At 41.2% G+C, this 18435-nt stretch overlaps 1 protein-coding gene across 5 annotated transcripts in view; it reads right to left on the minus strand.

The window, feature by feature from the left end:
- zeb2b (zinc finger E-box binding homeobox 2b) overlaps positions 1 to 17505 on the minus strand; it is a 92282-nt gene extending 74777 nt beyond the window's left edge. For 4 of the 5 annotated variants that reach the window (XM_020591930.1, XM_020591933.1, XM_020591934.1 and 1 more), the window contains exons 1-2: positions 10005 to 10298; positions 8619 to 8757 (exon numbers count right to left, since the gene is read on the minus strand). In XM_020591930.1, coding sequence (XP_020447586.1) covers positions 8619 to 8691 — 73 coding nt within the window. In that variant the 5' untranslated portion in view covers positions 8692 to 8757; positions 10005 to 10298. Of the gene's footprint in view, positions 1 to 8618; positions 8758 to 10004; positions 10299 to 17450 lie in introns of those variants that run through there. The other variant, XM_020591931.1, reaches the window with a different exon arrangement.
- Positions 17506 to 18435: the final 930 nt, after the last annotated feature.

Here is an 18435-nt window from a genome sequence, read left to right on the forward strand (position 1 = left end):
AGTGTAGAGCAATCCCCCCCCCCCCCCCCCCCTCGATGTTTTAGCTCTTGCGCTCCTTGACTCACTCTTGCCGAAGGTTAAATGTATGTTTGAATAACAAAAAGACCAGAATGTAATTTCTGACCATTTCCTCTTTTCACTGCAACTTCTGGTTAAGAAGGTGCTTGATCAACGCTGAGATGAAAGCGTGGAAGTGAGGGAAATTTGTGCAACCACAAAATGACCTAATTTTGTCCTAATCTCATTTGGCAATCGGATGCAATTAAACTGAGATAACGCATCTGAATTTACTTCCGTGAGAGACGAGAGAAACCAGGGCTCAAACGAAAGCAGACAAGCCCTCATTAAAAAAACAGGTAACGAGAGGGCTGCACTTAGGTGGCAGAGAAGCAGGGCACCTTGTGAATAATGAACTACAGTTAGATAGCGAGCCCTGATCAAATAGCATGTTCTATTATCCTATACAACCCAAGAAAGTGTGCTGCAAAATGTGTTGAGTTGTACGTGGAGAAGGCCTCGATTTCCAGATGTCACCATGCCTTAATCTGGTGATCTGTTATTGATTGTTCCATGTGGCCATGACCTTGCCAGAAGAGCTCTTCCACCCGACAATCAAACATACATCAAAGAGTGTGCGTTTCCCTAAATGCACGTGTGTCTGTGCACATGTGGCAGCGAGTGGCTCTTGCAGATTAACAGCACAGACATCAGAGCAAAAAACTGGAAGCTGCTTTCAGCACTTGTTTGCATTGAGGTGTCATCTCTAAAGCAACTGCTGCAAAAAAAAAAAAGACAAAAAATTTTTTATGGCCAGTTGAGGTGATTACTTTTGTCCTCCTTTTCCTTAGAAACCTCATGAAGCTGCACCTGGCATTACAGTTGACAGCACTGCCCTCTCTCTCTCTCTCTCTCTCTCTCTCTCTCTCTCTCCTACACACACACATGCACACAGAACGAAAAAATTCACACGCATGCTTGAACCAGCTGTGATGTGTTTGTTCTTTTGATTTAGTCTATTTTTGTTCTTTTGTTACTTGTTGATTGTTTGTTAAATCACTTTAGAAATAAATTTGATTTGTTCCCCATTGTGATCACTATTAAAGAATTTTCTAAACTACAAATAATGTAAGAAATAACGTGATTTACACAGACAAAAGGTGAGACATCTGACCCAAACTATACAGTAAAATCCTACAAATATCCACCTGAAAGCTTGTACACTGCAAGAGGCCTGCAAGATCAGCTTGAATTGAAACTACATTATTAACTACATTTAATTTGACGGAACAGTTGCAATCCAAACTCCCCTTGTGCATCCAGACGATGCACACATATACCATTGTTAGGAAAAAAAGGTGTTTTTAAAGTTGTTTTATGCCCCCCTGCCATTTAATTATGGAATCTGAATGTTAGTTTACACCTGCTCAGCAACCTGTCGTCTGTCGCGCCCAGACTCCCTCGCAAATGGGAAAAGACGACGCGTGGAAAATGTCGAAAATCACAGGCGAGACGCGGCGCAACAACTGAATAAGTGCAAACAGCAGGACGAGACGGAGCGGGTGGGCCAAATAAAGACTTTGCATTTTCACTTGATAAAGACTCAAATGAGGCATGATATCTCAAAATGCATTTTCCTCCTACACAATGCATAAAACATATCGGCTTAGGGTAAAGAGTGTACACACATAAATGAAAAGTCCAAATGCATGCAATTATTTGCCAGACCACTGAAGTTTCAATTTCTGCATGTGCATTTTGTCAAAACTGCAACAAGGGAAAGGAGAAAACAGAAAACAAGAAGATGAGAGGAAGACAAAAAGAGAAAACAAGCAAGAAGGCACGAAATAAAGACAGGGAAGCAGGAGAAAGACATCTAACAGCATGGCAACTTTACTCAGAGCAGCATGTCGCAGAACAGGTGTCAAAGGGGGAGTTGATATGACCTGTCAAATCCTGAGGAGGAGAAAAAGGAAGGAGGGAGGGAGGCGGGTCAGAGCTCGACAGTCTCAACGGCACCGCCAAAAACACCTTTAAGTCTGTCACCTTTGCTCCGTCACTCTCCATCTCTGCTTTCACACTGCCCTGAGTTGTTGATGTCAGAGCAACCACTGTGTCACTGAGGTGCTTCTCGGCCTGTTTTCAACATACTTGTATGATGCAGCAGCATACAAAAACCACACTCATGACTGTCACACAGCAGAGCCAAATTAGCATAATTTAACTCACTAACTTGACTATCTCAAGTGGATACAGCAGAGACTCGCTATAGTTTCAAGTGGCTACAAGGCGAGAGAAGCCTGATTTTTTTGAGGCAATTCCTTCTGGGGAAGAAGCAGAAGTTCAGCAACAGTTCAGATGCCATGCAGTAAAAACTGGGACGTTTTCACTGGTTACATGCTAAAAAGAATGGCCTTCTTTTTTATGTTGCATAAATAAAATGCAACAGATGAAGGCCAAGGCATGCAGGGAATGCCACGTTGTTGCCTGTGTCACCACATTGTTTTGGACGATACATCATTACTGCCGTTTAAACATAAAGGGAAGTCACAGGGGCAGAGTTGGCTCACTACTGGCTGATTCATGCCTCAGTGTTAGTCAGGCAACAGATCCCAGCCACCGCTCTCGCTTTCATCGTTCTTGGCAGTGGCAGTTGCTCTGTGTGTGTGTTTTTCTGTGTGCGAGTGTGCATCACCCCACATACACTGTAACTTCTGAAGCTCTGCTTTTGCAGACGCATATTTCCCATTACAAAAATCAGAGGAATTTTACCAAAACAAGCACAGGAAATGCAGCTGATTGGAAGTGAAGACAAGGGAAGAAGGATGGTGACAGAACATGCTGAGGGGATGTATGAACAGCGGAGCTGTCATACAAAGAGTTAACCCCCCCCAACGCCACCACCTCCACACCATTTCTCCAAAGCACGAGTTAATATCATGGCTGCCTGGTAAGGCATTATCCAGAACCTCTTGGAACAAAAGGCCCCTTTTGCAAACAGACTCCTACTTTCCCCCAGTGTCCAAAGGTGTTTGCTGAAGTAAATCTGCCTAAATCCTGCGCAGCTTGGCCAGGAGGAGGAGGGAGGGAAGGTGTACCGATAATCCTTCTTCTTAACCAAAAAGAAAAAAGTTCTGGGTGAGGAAAAGAAAGAGGAGGGGAAGAAAGAAAAGTGGAATCCATATCACATGATACCATTTCAAGAGCTGAGCTTTCCCCCTCCTTCCCATCTCCCCATCTTTACTTAAGATTTGCATACATCCAGCCTGGGAATCGGATGATAAAGACATCTTGCTAATCATTTTGATTAAGCAACAGATAAACTGCACTGTGCATGTTTACAAAAGAGGACACCACGAATGTAAAGAATCTTTTTCCTCTTTAGTTTTCAAAATAACGGCAGTATATTTAAATAGTGCATTAAATAATCAAGGAAAGTCTCATTTTGACCATTAAAAAAATAAGAAAAAATAACAAAAGTGCACTGACAGATCTGTTTTGGACATTTTCACCTTGCTGCCAAACAGACACAGTCCAATCATTCACAGCCAGGATTTTTCACTTCTATCTCGTCTTAAGTGTGAGTGGCCACAAATAGTGTAGGCATGGCATCTTGTAACACTATCTGTCTGTCAGGCGGGGCCCAGGTCCCTGCAAGAGTAGGGAGGCTATAAAAGGCTTGTAACCAGGGGACAACCAACAAACAACCACAAACACCCTAGTTATTTCTCTCCACCACCCACCCACCCCTTTCTGCCAGTCTCCCTATTTCTTCCCTTCCTCTTCTTTTTTTTTCCTCCTCTCCTCTCTTGCTCTCCCTCCCCCCCCCCCCTTTCATCTCAGACCCTTTTCTGATGCTGAATGCAAATGTGTAGCCCTGCTGCTGCCGGCAAAAGGGGCTGAATTGTGATTAAGAGAGAGAAGAAGAAGAAGAAGAGGAGCTCCTTTCTTTGTTCTCCCCCCGGGGGATGTTTACCAGGAGAGACACGGTGGATCAGATATGAAAGGCATTCAGGTCAGCATTGATGTGAGCGAAAGTGAAATCGTACCTAAGGCATTCCAAAGACCTGCGGTGTCAGGGGTCCGGGCTTGCGGTGCCTCTGCAAGTGTGTGTTCTCTGGCTGCCAGGCAAAAAATATCTTCACACAAGCATGGTGGTCGAGGAAGGAAGAATGAAAAAACGGAATAATTTAAAAAAAGGAAAAATGTGTCAAAAATGTTTTTTGGAGGAGGAGGGATGGATGAAAGTTTTCTGTCCAGTGTCCAGGATGGAGAAGAGATGATCATTATTTTTCTTTTTTTTTTTTTTTTTTGCTGTGCTGGGGGCTGTACAGCCATAAGCCATGCTATTTGCTCCCTTATCAAAGTGTGAAAAAAATAAAACTGTTCATGTGTGTTGTTGTTGTGTGTGTGAAAATGCTGTTGCAGAGTTACGTTCCTGATTTAATTCCTGGTGGAAAGCACATATTAGAGGATTTGCTGAATATATCAGCTTGAAAGCCGAAGATATCACACTGCATCTCTGTGTCCCTGTGACACACATACACAATAAAAATAAAGTCATGTGAATTTCAGCAGGTGTAAATACTCTGGACCTTTTGGCAAACTGATCAAAATATTTCCTTTTCCTTTCAGAACTGACGGAGTTACCCAAAGGGAGAATATTTTCGCTCCTATATACCAATGACTCGCTTGAAATCACAATCATCATGTAAGGGAAGTCCATTCATTTTTATGTGCTTGGCTATATACACTTGACTCACACACTTTGAGCAGATAGATATATTTAGCTTGTGACGACTGCAGCCGAGGGAGAGGGAGGAAAAAAATCAAGTGATGCAAAAAGCTATCGTACGCTCCGGAAAATAATAAGGCCTCATGCAGCACGCCAAAGTGCAGTGTGTAGTTGTGACAGGACAAATATGCCTCCTTATTAGCCTGCATTCAGAGAAACCTGCTAGCAGGTCGACATGGGGTAATTGGAATGTATCTATTTTGATTCAACCACAAGATGGACGTTATAAAAATACTCCAGTAAGATTCATCCCCGGCTATTCCACGACATTCGGAGCACAGCAGGCCCCCCTGCTGCAGACCGATGGCTGCCACCCCCTGTAATATCTCACAGTAATTATTTCACTTGCCTAAACAAAATAATCCCTTATTTCTACTGACATCAATGCACAGCAAAACATTTTCTCTGCTTCTTTCTACAGAAAAAAGCCATCAGGAGTGTAAGGTGTCTGCTTTGGCTGCTCCACACAATTGCCAACCCATATGGGAATGGCAGCAGTGAATGGCGCCGTGGACAACCCCCCGCCACTATTGACGGGATAAACATGTAAAAACGCATTACCACTGACAATCAATTGTCCGTGAGCACCCTGCGAAACCTGCCCTTCTCCTCCCCTTTCTTTCCCTCTCACCCTCCCTGCTCAGTGATGATGGTAAAAAACTGCCCCTACCTTGAGGAGGGAAACTGTGGGAGAAGAAGAAGGACGGAGGGAGGGAGGCTGGTGGATAGGACATGGGGGGTGAGAGAAGAAGGCAAAGGAGAAGAGGAAGAAAGGGAGCACCCACCCCCCCACCCCCCATCTCTACTGCGAGGGCTGCTAACGCAACTTTAAAAAGGCAGAGGAATAATAGAGATGGACTATTTTTTCTCCACCTTAAGCGTGAATCTGTGATAGCATTCATAACCACATTCAGACTATTATATCAAACTCCAGAGGGGGATGCAAAGAGAGGGGGACTGGCCTCGGCTTTCTGCTTCTTCTTCTGCTGCTTCAGATTATGTAATCAGTCTGTTTCTGAGGGTTAGTCCCGACATCTAAATGTCATCTGGGTTATGGAGAAAAATCCAATATGGTTTAAAAACTGGGTGACGCACAATCAAATGTTTAGTGAAAATACTCTGTGAAAAATAACGCAACATCTGCATTTCCTCTTTTATCTTCTCTTGAGACACAAGCCACAGTTTGAAGCAAAGAGTGTGTAGCAAAAAACAACATGGTCACAAAACCAAAAAATTTGTTTCTAAGAAGGAATGTTTTTGATGCTCGTGCTGGTTGAGTAATAAGAAAATAAGGACAGGTGTGCGAGGGCTTTTCTGTTGGGCACTCACAGCTGGATGTGACAAGCAACACCTGGCCAGGGCCAAACACTCAAACACTTCATACTGCTGAGATCAAGTTTCACACCAGGAAAGGAGAAGAGTTTTTTTCTGTGGTTTAACAGCGAGGAACAGGATGATAAAAAAGTAAATTCTCAGGTTTTGTTGCTTTTAAATATTGCTGGAGTCTATCAGCTGTAGGGCTTCACAGCGGCGTGCAGGAGGTTTGGATGAGGGGGGGATAAGTCATGAACTGTGGTTAAATACCACATGACAGACTGGGCAGTGAGTGAGTAAAGCTACTGTAGCTCCACCAACCCTGAAGGCCAACAGTCATCTGGATGGGAATGTCATTGGTTAGACAAGTTAGTGAGCAAATGCCTCATTAATACTAACTGGCACAAATGCTGAAATGCTTCTTCTATTTTGAAAAAGCAGAAAAATAATCCTGGCTATTCCAATTATTTTATCTGTGAGGATGCATGAAATGAAAACGATATCAAATCAAACTATAACGACACCGAGCCGCAATTAAAACATAAAAAACTAAACCAGATGTAAAACATTTAGCAATTTTTTTCCAACAAAAATAATGACAGGTGGCAAACAAATTATAATTTACATCAAAACATGTTCCCTTACACATCACCACCTCCAAAAGCCAATCAGTGAAATTAGCTGTAATTGTACATATTTCACATTTGTGTATATTCATCTGATTTGTTAGTTAAAGGAAGATGGTTGCACTCGCCCTCCATCTGGTAAGATATTTAGAAAAAACCCTCGGTGTGTGTGTGTGTGTGTGTGCTGCTTTTTTGCTTTTTTTTCTGCATTCAAGGCATTTTGTTAGCTCCTGCTGGAGGAGCCAGGCTGGCCGTCACACACTTCATCCTGCCCTGCCATCCCTCCACAGAGCCAGGCAGGAAGAGGACAGAGGGAGGAGAGTGGCCAAGCCTCAATAAGCCTCTGCATTCCCAGGGGGGAGGATTGGGGGTGAGCAGGGGAGGGGAGGATGTTGGGGGGGATCATCAGATAGAGCTAGTTGTTATGGAAGACAACAAAAAAAGGGGGGATCATATTTCATATTTTAAACTTAGAGCGATATTAAACGTACTCTTTTAAAATGCACTTTCTCATGGACGAACGAGTGATCACATTTTTATAAGAGATATAAATATTCTTTACACACGCTGCCAAAGCTTGCCATCTCTTGTCAGGTTTAAGGGTGTGAAAATTATATTTGCTTTGCTAATATTATTTTGTCAAATGCGGCATTTGGTACAAAAGCCAAGACTGGTTGTTTTCCTCACTCCCCCTTTACAAAACAGGTGGCCACAGATAAACAGGCTGTCATCTCTTGAAACGTGTCTTATTATTCTATTTTTCTTTAGTAAGTAGGACTACTGCAAATATACATATATATACTGGAAATCTCAAGCCCCACTCTTATGCTCTTGTGCTATTTAGTGTGGAACTAAATGCTTGTCTGCTATTGATTGTATGAAATCAATAAATGAAATCTGATCTAGATAAATAACCTGTGGGGGCAGAGATTAAAAAACTGTTGTGGAGAAAGCAAATAAAAGCCTCGTCTGAGCAGCTGAATCACAGCCTTGATATTTTATACGCACACACAGTGCTTCAGCTCGCCAGTTTGTTCAGAGCCTTTATGGAATAATCAGGAATAACGGGGCCAGGAAATGTCACTGCCGATTTTCCTCTTGTGGGAAAGTGTGCAGTCAAATGGGGAAAGAAAACCAACAAATCTCCACCTCCAGCGCTCCAGTCCAGACCCAATTAATATCCAGCATTTATCGGACATGTCACCCTAATTATAAATGATTCCTCCACTGCAATAAACTTAGTGATATGGGTAAACAAAACGCACAGGTTTAAAAACTAAACCCACAAGAAAATGCCATCTCCTGTGAATTATTTCACTACTCAGCTTGTCCTGGAAAACAGCGACAATGTGGGGTAAATGTAAAGGCCCATATAAAGAGAAAAACACCACGACTAACACACGCCAGCGCGTGGATTAAAGCAAATCAATACTCAAGTCACAAGATTGGACTTTTACACCGAGCAGCATGAGTCTACTCCAGCCACCCATGGTCTGTCTGAGTGACCGTTGCACAGTCCCCATAGCGGATTCTGTCCCGGCGAGAAACAAGGCAGTACCGCTACGCTCCAACTTTCCAACATCCACAAGTTTCCAGCTAACCTCGTCGCAACCTTCCCCAAATAATCTCCTCAAATTACACATCTTAAAACCGCTGTTTTTTAAGATTCCAGAAGCTCGAGTGGGGGCTGCTACACGGACGCCTTTACGCACAGCTTCTCCCCGGATAGCGGTCTCTTTATCCCTGCGTAAAGAGGGAAGGCAGATATGCGCACCAGCCGCGGACCCTCACACGTTCCAGAACCGCAGTGGAAACCTTCAAACCAGGGTTAAATCCAAAGATATTTCCCCCGACTGCTTGGCTTGTGCCCCCCGTGATTCTCTTACCGTTTTTCCGTCTCGGGTTGGCTTGTTTTCGCCTCTTACACCTGGGGCCATCCGCCATGATCTCTTGCTTCATTGATAAGCGTGTGTGGGATCAGATGGCAGCTCTCATGGACTCGATTCCTTGATTTCAGCTTGATATCTGACGGGAAACACACACACACAGCACCAACAATGTGGGTATTAGCGTGGAGATCCACTTGTGCCGGACGCAGAAAAGAGACTGCAAAGCTAACTTGGATGGAGGAAGAGATTGTAAAAAAAAGAAAAAGAGCCGTGGGTGAAAGTATGAGAAGGGGTGGTGAGGGGATCCGTGTCCATCTAATTTTGATTTTCACTTGATCGGCTCTCAACTCAGTGGCACTAACAGCAAAGCAAACAGTAGAAGGAGGAAGGAAACTGAATTAATCTTTTTAGGAAAACCACAATTCATTTCGCCAGTGAGTATGGCAGCGAAAACATTGTACTCCGTTGTTATTTCAGTCAGAAAAGTTTCACAGTCCGGTTTGTAATTTTCTTCATTTTTAAGAAAATAAATCTTTGTACTTGTTCTTATTAAAACTAACAGGATCTGTTCGCGTTTTGTGCTTTTAGCCCGGCTTTGACACTAGAGGCGAAACTGGTGAATAAATCAATTTCTGTCAAAATTGAGGGTCACATCCAGAGTTTACACGTTATAGACGCACAAGCGAGAAAGAGCCTCAGCGTAGAATAGAGCTGCACTGTGTGGTCTGATCAAAAGTCATATAACTTCAATAAACATGGGTTCGCCTCAGACAATTGCACTGTAAGGTTTAATAAACTAAACCCAAACCCTTCTGTCAACAGTTAATAAATAACAGATGGCAAATAATTGTTAAAATGTGCCAAGTGACTCCGTACTATAAGAAAAATCTTTAAGGCGCAAATGGCGCATAAACAATAGCGATAAGACTCAAATCGCCTGTGTGGGGTGTTCGGTTTGCCAGCTAATTTATCAGCGAGAATACCGTTATTAGGATAAGTGAATACTGACAAGAGGTATTGTTTGTTGTCGGCACTTGGACGTTTGGCTGAATGATACAAACAGACACTAATATAATACAAACTGAAGAGACTCGGAGGAGAAACACGATGCCTATCGCTTTTTTCCTTCAAAGAATAGCGTGTGTGCAACACCAAACGCTCCGAAAAAAGCACATGTTCCCCGGCTGTCAGGGACCTGCAGGACGCCGCCGTATCACGGAGATAAAAAAGGAAAAAGAAAAATCAAAACAAATGTACCTATTTCCACCTGTGCAGGTAAGGAAAAGTTGAGCTCGAACTCTGACGCGAGCGCCTGGAAGTTTATTATCCAGCCTTTCTCCGTAAAGAGACTAGACTATAAATAAAAAGTGAGAAGGCACATACCTGTTTTTAGGGGTGTAAAGAGGTGTCTTGTGAATTGGAGTTGCGAGGAGGGATGATACCGGAGCGCGTCGGTGAGCGGATCCTTTTCCACCGGTGATAATAAAGCCTTAGAAATAAAGCCTTAGAAATAGTTGGGAGGAGGGAGGGACCGCTATTCCTGCTAGGGCAGGTTTACAACTGATGTCTTACACCCACTCCAGGAAACAAACCTGGGTAGGGACTGACGTGTTACGCCTCTTCTAATGACATTTTTTTCCTTTCCACCTCCTTTTCTTTGCCGTGTAACACAGAGGAGAAGCCCCCTGAAACGCACGCCACCTATCTTCACGGGAGGGGATAATTGAGGAGAGCCAAACGTGAGCATCTTCTGGGTTGAACGTGAAGTTTTTTCCCCTCCCGCTCTCATTTCTCCCCCTTTTCCTCATCCTTTCTTTCCCTCACTCTCCTCTCTCTTTCTCCATCTCTTCTCTTTTTGAGAGAAAGTGTTGGGCTTCGACGCGGAGCAAAGAACAGGCGACAGTATTTTTTCTTTCTTCGTGTGAATGTCTGCGTGCGTGTGTGCGTGTGTGTGTGTAAAAGGGGGGAGAAACTTGGAGCGCGTCCACGCCGGCCGCAATCATGTAAGGATGTTTTTTTAAATTTCTATTTCCACTCCGTTTAAATTGCAGAAATGGCAGGGTTGATAGGACAGGATGCGGGAGTTGGGGGGGGGAGCCCCTGCCACATATTCTTCATTATTGTAATTGGCTGCGACCGCAAAAGGTTTGGAGATGTTCGGCTTTTATCTACGCCGCAACTAAATGTCCATCTGGACACGGTTATTTAGTGTAGGCTGAAATGTTATTCTGCTAAAAACTCCACCAAGTGTGGTGACGGTTCCACTTGTTTTGATGACAAATATACGTGTTCTTCTATTGAGCATTATTTACTTAATGTCAAGGGCTTTATTTGCTCCATTATGGTTTTACTTTTAACAAACATCTGACACGGTTTAGAAAACCAGCTTCTCGGCGACTTTAGCAGAATCTTTTATTCTTAAGGGGGAATTACAAAAAGATTACAGAGTATACAAAAGCAGGTAAATTACTTCAGGTGGACTTTTTGTGCAGCGTCACTGTAGCTGTTTTATTACCTGCGATGTACCTGCTGCATGAGTGCGCGCTGCATCACTCGAAAAGCGTGTATGTACAGTCCACATAGAGTTGCAATCAGGATGGGAGAATCATTCCTATTTTCTGCTTCGCATTATTTACATGTAATCCTTATGCTCCAATTTCCCCTAACGAAAACGAACCAAAGTGCATGCACAATAAATTTGTGAGCCTGTACAACTATGCACAAACTAACCCAGCAGTGAGGGGGATGACTGCAGTCGGAATATTGTGATGATACAAATGAAGTAAAAAAAAGTAAAGTAAAATAAAATAAATGTAAAAGCCACAGACACACGGAGACTCGCTGCAGGAATATCATGAGAAGATTCCAGCAAAATTAAAGCGATTTTTCGTTCTGGACACCACTTAACTGGATGAATCCCGCATTTATTAAGGAAGTCAACCATTTCAGTCATGTCTAACTTACAATAGAGAGAGAGGGAGAGGGGACAGAAAGAGAGAGAGGGAGAGAGAGAGAGAGGAAGCTCCACCTTTGCAGGACTGTGATTGGTTATGTAAATAAAGTATTATTTTGTGCCCTGTCCTCCTGCAGCTCGCCACTGTATGGCTAATTAAATCATCAATCAATGGGCTGAACTAGTAGATGCCCCCCTCGTAGCCTCGTTCCAGCGCCCACCGCCCCTCCCAAAAATGAAGCAAGTAAAAAGCAATCAGACAGACGGCTCAAACACTCTTAACTTTTGGTATGATTATATATATATATATAATTATTATTATTATTAAAATTTTGTTTGACTTTTTTGCATAGACCCGAGGACCAAACCAAGGACCCAAATACCACATTGAATTTTGTTAATGTTTTGCATCATGAAAAACGTTCATTTTCTCTTCTTCTAATCCAACAAAGACTTGGCAGAAGTGGGTACGACCGATCGGGGTGAAACAGCTTTGCCTCCCGTTTTTCTAGGGTCGTATGTGGATCCAGTCCTGGTGAATTATGGTCATGCGTAATTTACTGCCAGCGCTTGCATGTAAACGAAGCTGCTCCCTCTCTCTCCCCGTCTCTCACTCACTCACTCACTCACACGCCCGCACACACACACTTGAACCGTAGCTCCAGCTTTGTCCCATTCATCCAAGCGAGCCTGGAGTGGCACCTCTCGCCTTCTTTACGCACACGGGCTCTCCTATGTGGGGCCGCATATTCACCGTGAAAACGGATTACAGTCGGTTAGTGACCTTTGGGGGGCTCTCGCTTAATGAATACATTGACTAAAATGAAGGGAAGTGGTACCAAAAACAACCTATGCATGGACTGATCATTTTCACTCGATTTTTGATAATTGTTAATTCCAAATTAAAAGTGCTAAAAGTTGTTGCGCAGCTGTCGGTGTAATTAAATTAGTCATGGGAAGAACTGATTATTCACAATGTGATAGAAAATCTGTTATTTATTTATGAGGCAAATTGTCAAATTACAAAAGCTGGCAGGTTTGTAATCATTTACAAATATTTGCTTGTGTATTATGGTTATTTCTAAGTGTGGCGCACACAGTTGAGCTCTTTTTTATGTTTGTATATTCGTCTGAATAAAGATCTGAAGCTCTTGCAGCACATTGTCAGCTGTGGCTTATTTTCTGAAGTTGAAATGTCATCCCAGAAAAATTAAGAAGTGGAAATTCATTTGGCTTTAATGCTTTTTAATGTTCAACACCTAGATTGGAGTTCTGCAGTTGTGCATCTGTCTGCCTCTGGCATGGTTGCTGATTACCAAGATTATAATCCTAATTTTCTTGCTCTCTCTCTGCCTGTGTGTGTGTGTGTGTGTGTGTGTGTGTGTGAGGAGAGGCCCACTTTTAGTTTTTTGGCCGCATTATCACATAAACACAGCGGGGCTGTAGGAATTTTTTGCAGCATTTGAAGAATCTAACTACCAGTTCAAATTGTATGTTTCAGGAAAGTCACGTTACACCAGTGCCAAATACTCTCACTACTATATTCTTTGTACGTGACTGAATCTCTCATCAGATCTCAGTTCCTGTGACAAGAAGGATGCAACAACAAAATAATAAAAGCCTTTTACACTTGAGTTATTGAACTGATCTTATTCTTGTTTATGTACAATTTAGTTACAAGATTAACATTATTAGCCATCAAAACAAAAAAGGTCAGAGGTCACTGCAGCTTGACAATATCCCTCTGAAAAGGTTGTTTTTGAAGGCTAAAGTTGTAAAACATCATTCTTAGAACATCCAACACTAAAACTCTTCACTAAACACTAAAATCTGGACCAGCAGCAGAGTGAAATCAGATGCCCAATTCAATCATATCAGCATTCGGCATCACTGACCATCAAATATGTGTTATCTGTTACAGAGAACTTTGGCCCACTGATACACTAATCCAACTAAAAGATTGTTTTAAAGACACCCTGTTCATATTTGTCACAATGAAAGTTTTTGTATAGCCATTTGTTTTTCTTGAAAATACTGGTGTACGGTACAGTAAAGTAAATGAGACAAGACAGACAGTGAGAGAGTGGGATGCCACAGCAGAACACGCCTTGGGACTGAAGCGCAGTTGCATGTACATGTTGTGCATTCAACAACTCAGCCGCCAGGCGTCCCTGATTATTGGCCTAATTTAGATCTGTGAGAGTCACGTGACATCGTGGCACATCCAGTGATGAATCTATGCCCAGTCCTGCTCTCAGGGAAAAAAAAAAAACTTCCAGCAGCTCAGCCAAAACTGTTACAATATGAGCAATATTCATCATGATAATTTGTGCTGAATAACTTGTGACATTGCATTCACTACTTTTTAATTACTTTTTAGGATTTGCTTGCGGAAACTGAAGAGTCAGACTGATGGGATACAACAGTGATCACAATCACACATCAGGCATCTTCCTGGTTGCTCTTGTCAACAACTCATTAAAAACTTTTTTCCCATTCAATTATTTCTCTCCTGATGTGAAGCATAAATATATTTGTATTTATGTTCAAAACATACTTGTGTCAGGATGTCTGTATGAGGGCTCGAGATGAGCTTTTACTGTTTCAAGTGTCTTGTGACTTTGTTGACCAGCCTCACTGTAGACAACAATGATTACACTTTCATTGTTGGCACAAACAAAGCTGGCACTTCCTCTAAGTTTAATAGGAAAATGATCTCAAACAGAATTTTGTCCAGCACTGGAATGTAGTGAAAACCGAGTCCATTAAAACACACTATACAAATTGTATTCATAAAAATAAAGTGTATCATTGCCTGATTCAAATGGTACAGTACTATAAAGCCAGGTAACATACTTTTAATAGACAGTGACTGTAGGTTTAGCTCAGCTCTGTTCATTAACAACAAACACCTTCTCCAAAAACTGTTTTACATCTGACCTGAACAATGATGACAGGGTCAAATATGACCATTAATAAAGTGTTTTGGTGTCGGTGAAACTGATACAACAGCAGCCGTTTTCTGTGCGGTGGTGTCATTGTTTCCTAAAATCCACCCTCTGGTTTGAGAAACCTGGAAACCTGCACAGCCTTGTTCCACAACTTTGTTTCAGCTCTGAGACTCAAATTCCATTTTCACTTATAATAACAACATGATCACAGAGCCTGAGAGTAACGCCCAACAGTCTTAGTACCTTGTCCTCATTTGTAGGGTGGTGATGCTTCTCTCAGCAGCTGCATCATGCATTTGACATATGACATCTCTCAGAAATTAAGTAACACGGGACTTTTTTTATTATAATAGGATGAACTACATCAGTGTGATGATTCAGATTTGCCTACAGCAATAGTTTTGTAAGGATGCAATTATGACCAACCACAATAATATCTCTGTTTTCTAGTGATGTTGAACTAAGCAGCTAAGGAACTTCAACATGCTATATTTCTCTGTAATTAATTAGTGTTCAGTGTATATGGAAAGAAAGATAAAGGACGGTTGTAATAATCTGCCCTCAGTGTACATACAATTATAGCCTCTTCGTATAGAAGAAGCTGGGTTGACCAGAAAGTGGGTCTAAAAGAAAGAGAGGGTGTTCATTTCTACAATTCAAACCAGCTACCATGAGACTGAGGCTTGGCCTCTTGAGTGCTCAGCCCTCAGCACACAGTTTGTGCTTTTGCCCTGAAAGAAAGTTTTGCCTCTTTTTAATTAAAATAAGGGTTGTTACTGCCAATCATTGGTTTTGAATGCATGACAGAGAAGCTGTAGTACCCTAGCTAACATCTCCTCTCTGTGCTTGTTTGTGGCTTTTCCAACAATGCAACATCAAACTCCACATCTCTCGATGGGGTTCGGCTGTGCGATAGCCACAGCGAGAGCCTCAACACAACAACTCCAGAGAATGATGGACAATTAAAGACTGAGAGGCAAAGGCTTGAGTGTGTGATCTGGGAGAACTCCTCAAACATGCTAAATAAATTTAGTTTACATTTGCCATGAGCAAGAGAGAGTGGAAAAAAAGTCATTTCTGAACATGTCTGATCTCTTTCAGTTAGACAAGAAAGCTTGCAGAGAGAACAAGATCGCTGCAGAAACAAATGCCTACACCAAAAAAGTATTGATTTTTTTATGTTGTTCTTGTTAGCTGAAAACTGAGCACAGGCTTTTACAAATGAGCACTTATTCAACTGAGACACTCACAAGAAAAAGACAAACATATCATGTGTTTGGCATCTTTTTTCTTTCCTTTACTGTGGAACGAGGTCAGATGTTTTGTGGTTTCCAAAAACAACACCCTGTGAAAGACAACTGAACAAAAACCTAACTGTTTACTTTTCAGTGTTGGCAAACACATACCTTTAGTTCTGCCTTCCACCTGATGTGCCTGTTATCATTTTAATTACTGCCCTTGCACAATGTAGACATTTTCCTTTTACCAGTGATGCAAATATTTGTCTTGACTCTTTAATTTTTGTGTTCATAACATCTGTTTCTCTCAGTAACAAGCAGTCTGATGTATCAAAATTTAAAAATCTGCACGACAGTTGAACAAGATCCACATGATCAACTCCACTGCCAAAGATGGAAAATGTAGTTGAATACTCTAAAAAGAAGAACTAGAAATGTAAATGTATTTGTGAATATATGTGAATTAATAACAGTTCAACAAACGTAATGTTCAGTTACTACTGGATTGCATGCACATTTAAAGACAAATTATTCTGAGAAAAAAATCCGAGGAGTTTCTCTGGTTGCTGGGATGAAAGTTAAGTTTGGAGTCATCTTCAAACATTTGGCCATAAGATGTTTTCTGAGGTATTACCTTATGAAGTCAGGCTACCATTTTTCCAAAGCAGACGTTGCATACAGGTGCCAGTTTATTAGATACATCTAGCCAAATTGAATAGAGTTTAATAACAGCTCTGGGTAACACTTTATTTTACAGGTCTATAAAATCCACTTTATTGTCAAATGATTTCCTAAGATGTTTCCTGGAAAGAGCCATATAATTTGATATTAATTATAGGTAAACTAGAGAGTGATTTGTTGGCACATTTCTTCTAAATGCTAAGCAGAAAGTTGAGGCTTTTATTTAGAGGACAGAAAGTGAGCTACACATGCAAAGTGTGAAATGAGTCTATAAACAACCACAAAATTCAACATAATCAAAGAATAACACTTCACATAATAAATAAGTTAATAGCAAATATTAAGTGAGGTTGAAATTTAGAAATTCCTTTAAAGAGTTGGAAGCCAATAGTAAACTCAACTCAGTAGACTCAAATTAAAAAAAACTGCTTTGAGCTTTGTTTTTATTTCTCTGTAATTATTACCAAACTACAGGAAACTTTCAACAAATTATTTGGAAATAATAATCTGCAATAATTCTTAGATTCATGGAGGCTATAAAGATCAGGTTCCGTGGTAAATGTTTCAGAGAGCTGATGAGTTTTATTAACCATTTGTAGAAATGGTTTGAGACACAAAGGGACAGTGTACAGTTATGTAAATAGTGTATCTGCACTGTAGACTGCACTGAGGTCAGTCTGACCTCAGTGCGGTCTCCGTTTCAGTGCCACCAAAACAAACCCTGCACATTTACTGTACTTGACAAATAAAATGTTTCTGACTGGCATTCTGATAGATCTCACAAGAAAACTTTTTACTTTTTATAAGGAAAAAACTCCACTACTTATCACTCGCTGAATGAATAATTGACTGAGTCTCCAATGAATAATTAATCAAACATTTGAATAGCTGTTGTAGCTCTAATCTTGACAGACATTTGTATATTGGCATACTCTTAATATCTGCCTCTGTATATGAGTTTACATCCTCTCAGGACACAAAGAGAGAATTAAAGGGTTCAACTCACATCTGGAGAAACCTTTAAAGACTTCCCCTCAGACAGATCTCTCAGCATGAATCGGGCATCGGCTGGAGAGATACACTGTTTAGAAGGAAAACAGATGATAAACTTACTGGATTTTGTTAAGGGTAGAAAGTCAAGATCTGCAATCCTGTGTACTACTGCACTGCTACAAAATACATGCATCTCTCTCTCTCACACACACACACACACAGACACACTGTCAGGGTGATCTGACAGGGTTTCAACTAAACTCATACAAAGGTGTTTCAGTTTAAAACAAAAGTTAGAGTATCCCCTGTTCACAAGAACATGCCACAGTGATTTAATCACATAGGTTTAGGTGCTGGATATAAATTGGATGAAGCCTGGATGGAATAATAGTACCCTTTAAAGTTGAACACTTTTATTTTGGTGACATTTGGACCGTGGCTGTCACAATATCAGATTTTCACTATACGATTATCGTGGCCAAGGGAAAAAAAATCCTGATAATGATATTATCCCAGTATCTAAAGAAAATTTGAAAAAACAAAATAATGCTATCAGTCAACTTCATCTTTAACATTATTATGTATGGTGTTTGTCTGGGAGGGTAGTAGCTACCTAGCTAGTTATTACATGGTGTCGTCTTCTTTTAGCCTTGTTTAGTGGCAACCAAAGGTGTAAAACCACCGCTTGCTTAGTTGGAGTGTCAGCCAGACACTTACTGGCTCTGGATTATCTACAGTAATATAATTTGCATATTATTAACTTGATCTCAGTATTTCATTTTTAAAATATCTCACTTATCATCAATGCGCATACTTCATAGCACCACTAATTTGGACAAATCACTTTTTGCCAAGAACAAACCAATATTGGTCCAGATTATCTAAACCACTTTGTCAAGAGGTTAAAAAAGATAAATGTATGTTATTAGACATATATAAGATGCATTCTACAATAAATAAATAAATAAATTCTCCCGACTACCAGTTTGCTCTGTCAA

The sequence above is a fragment of the Monopterus albus genome, unplaced genomic scaffold, assembly GCF_001952655.1.
Source record: "Monopterus albus unplaced genomic scaffold, M_albus_1.0 scaffold16.1, whole genome shotgun sequence".
In the NCBI taxonomy this organism is placed as follows: Eukaryota; Metazoa; Chordata; class Actinopteri; order Synbranchiformes; family Synbranchidae; genus Monopterus; species Monopterus albus.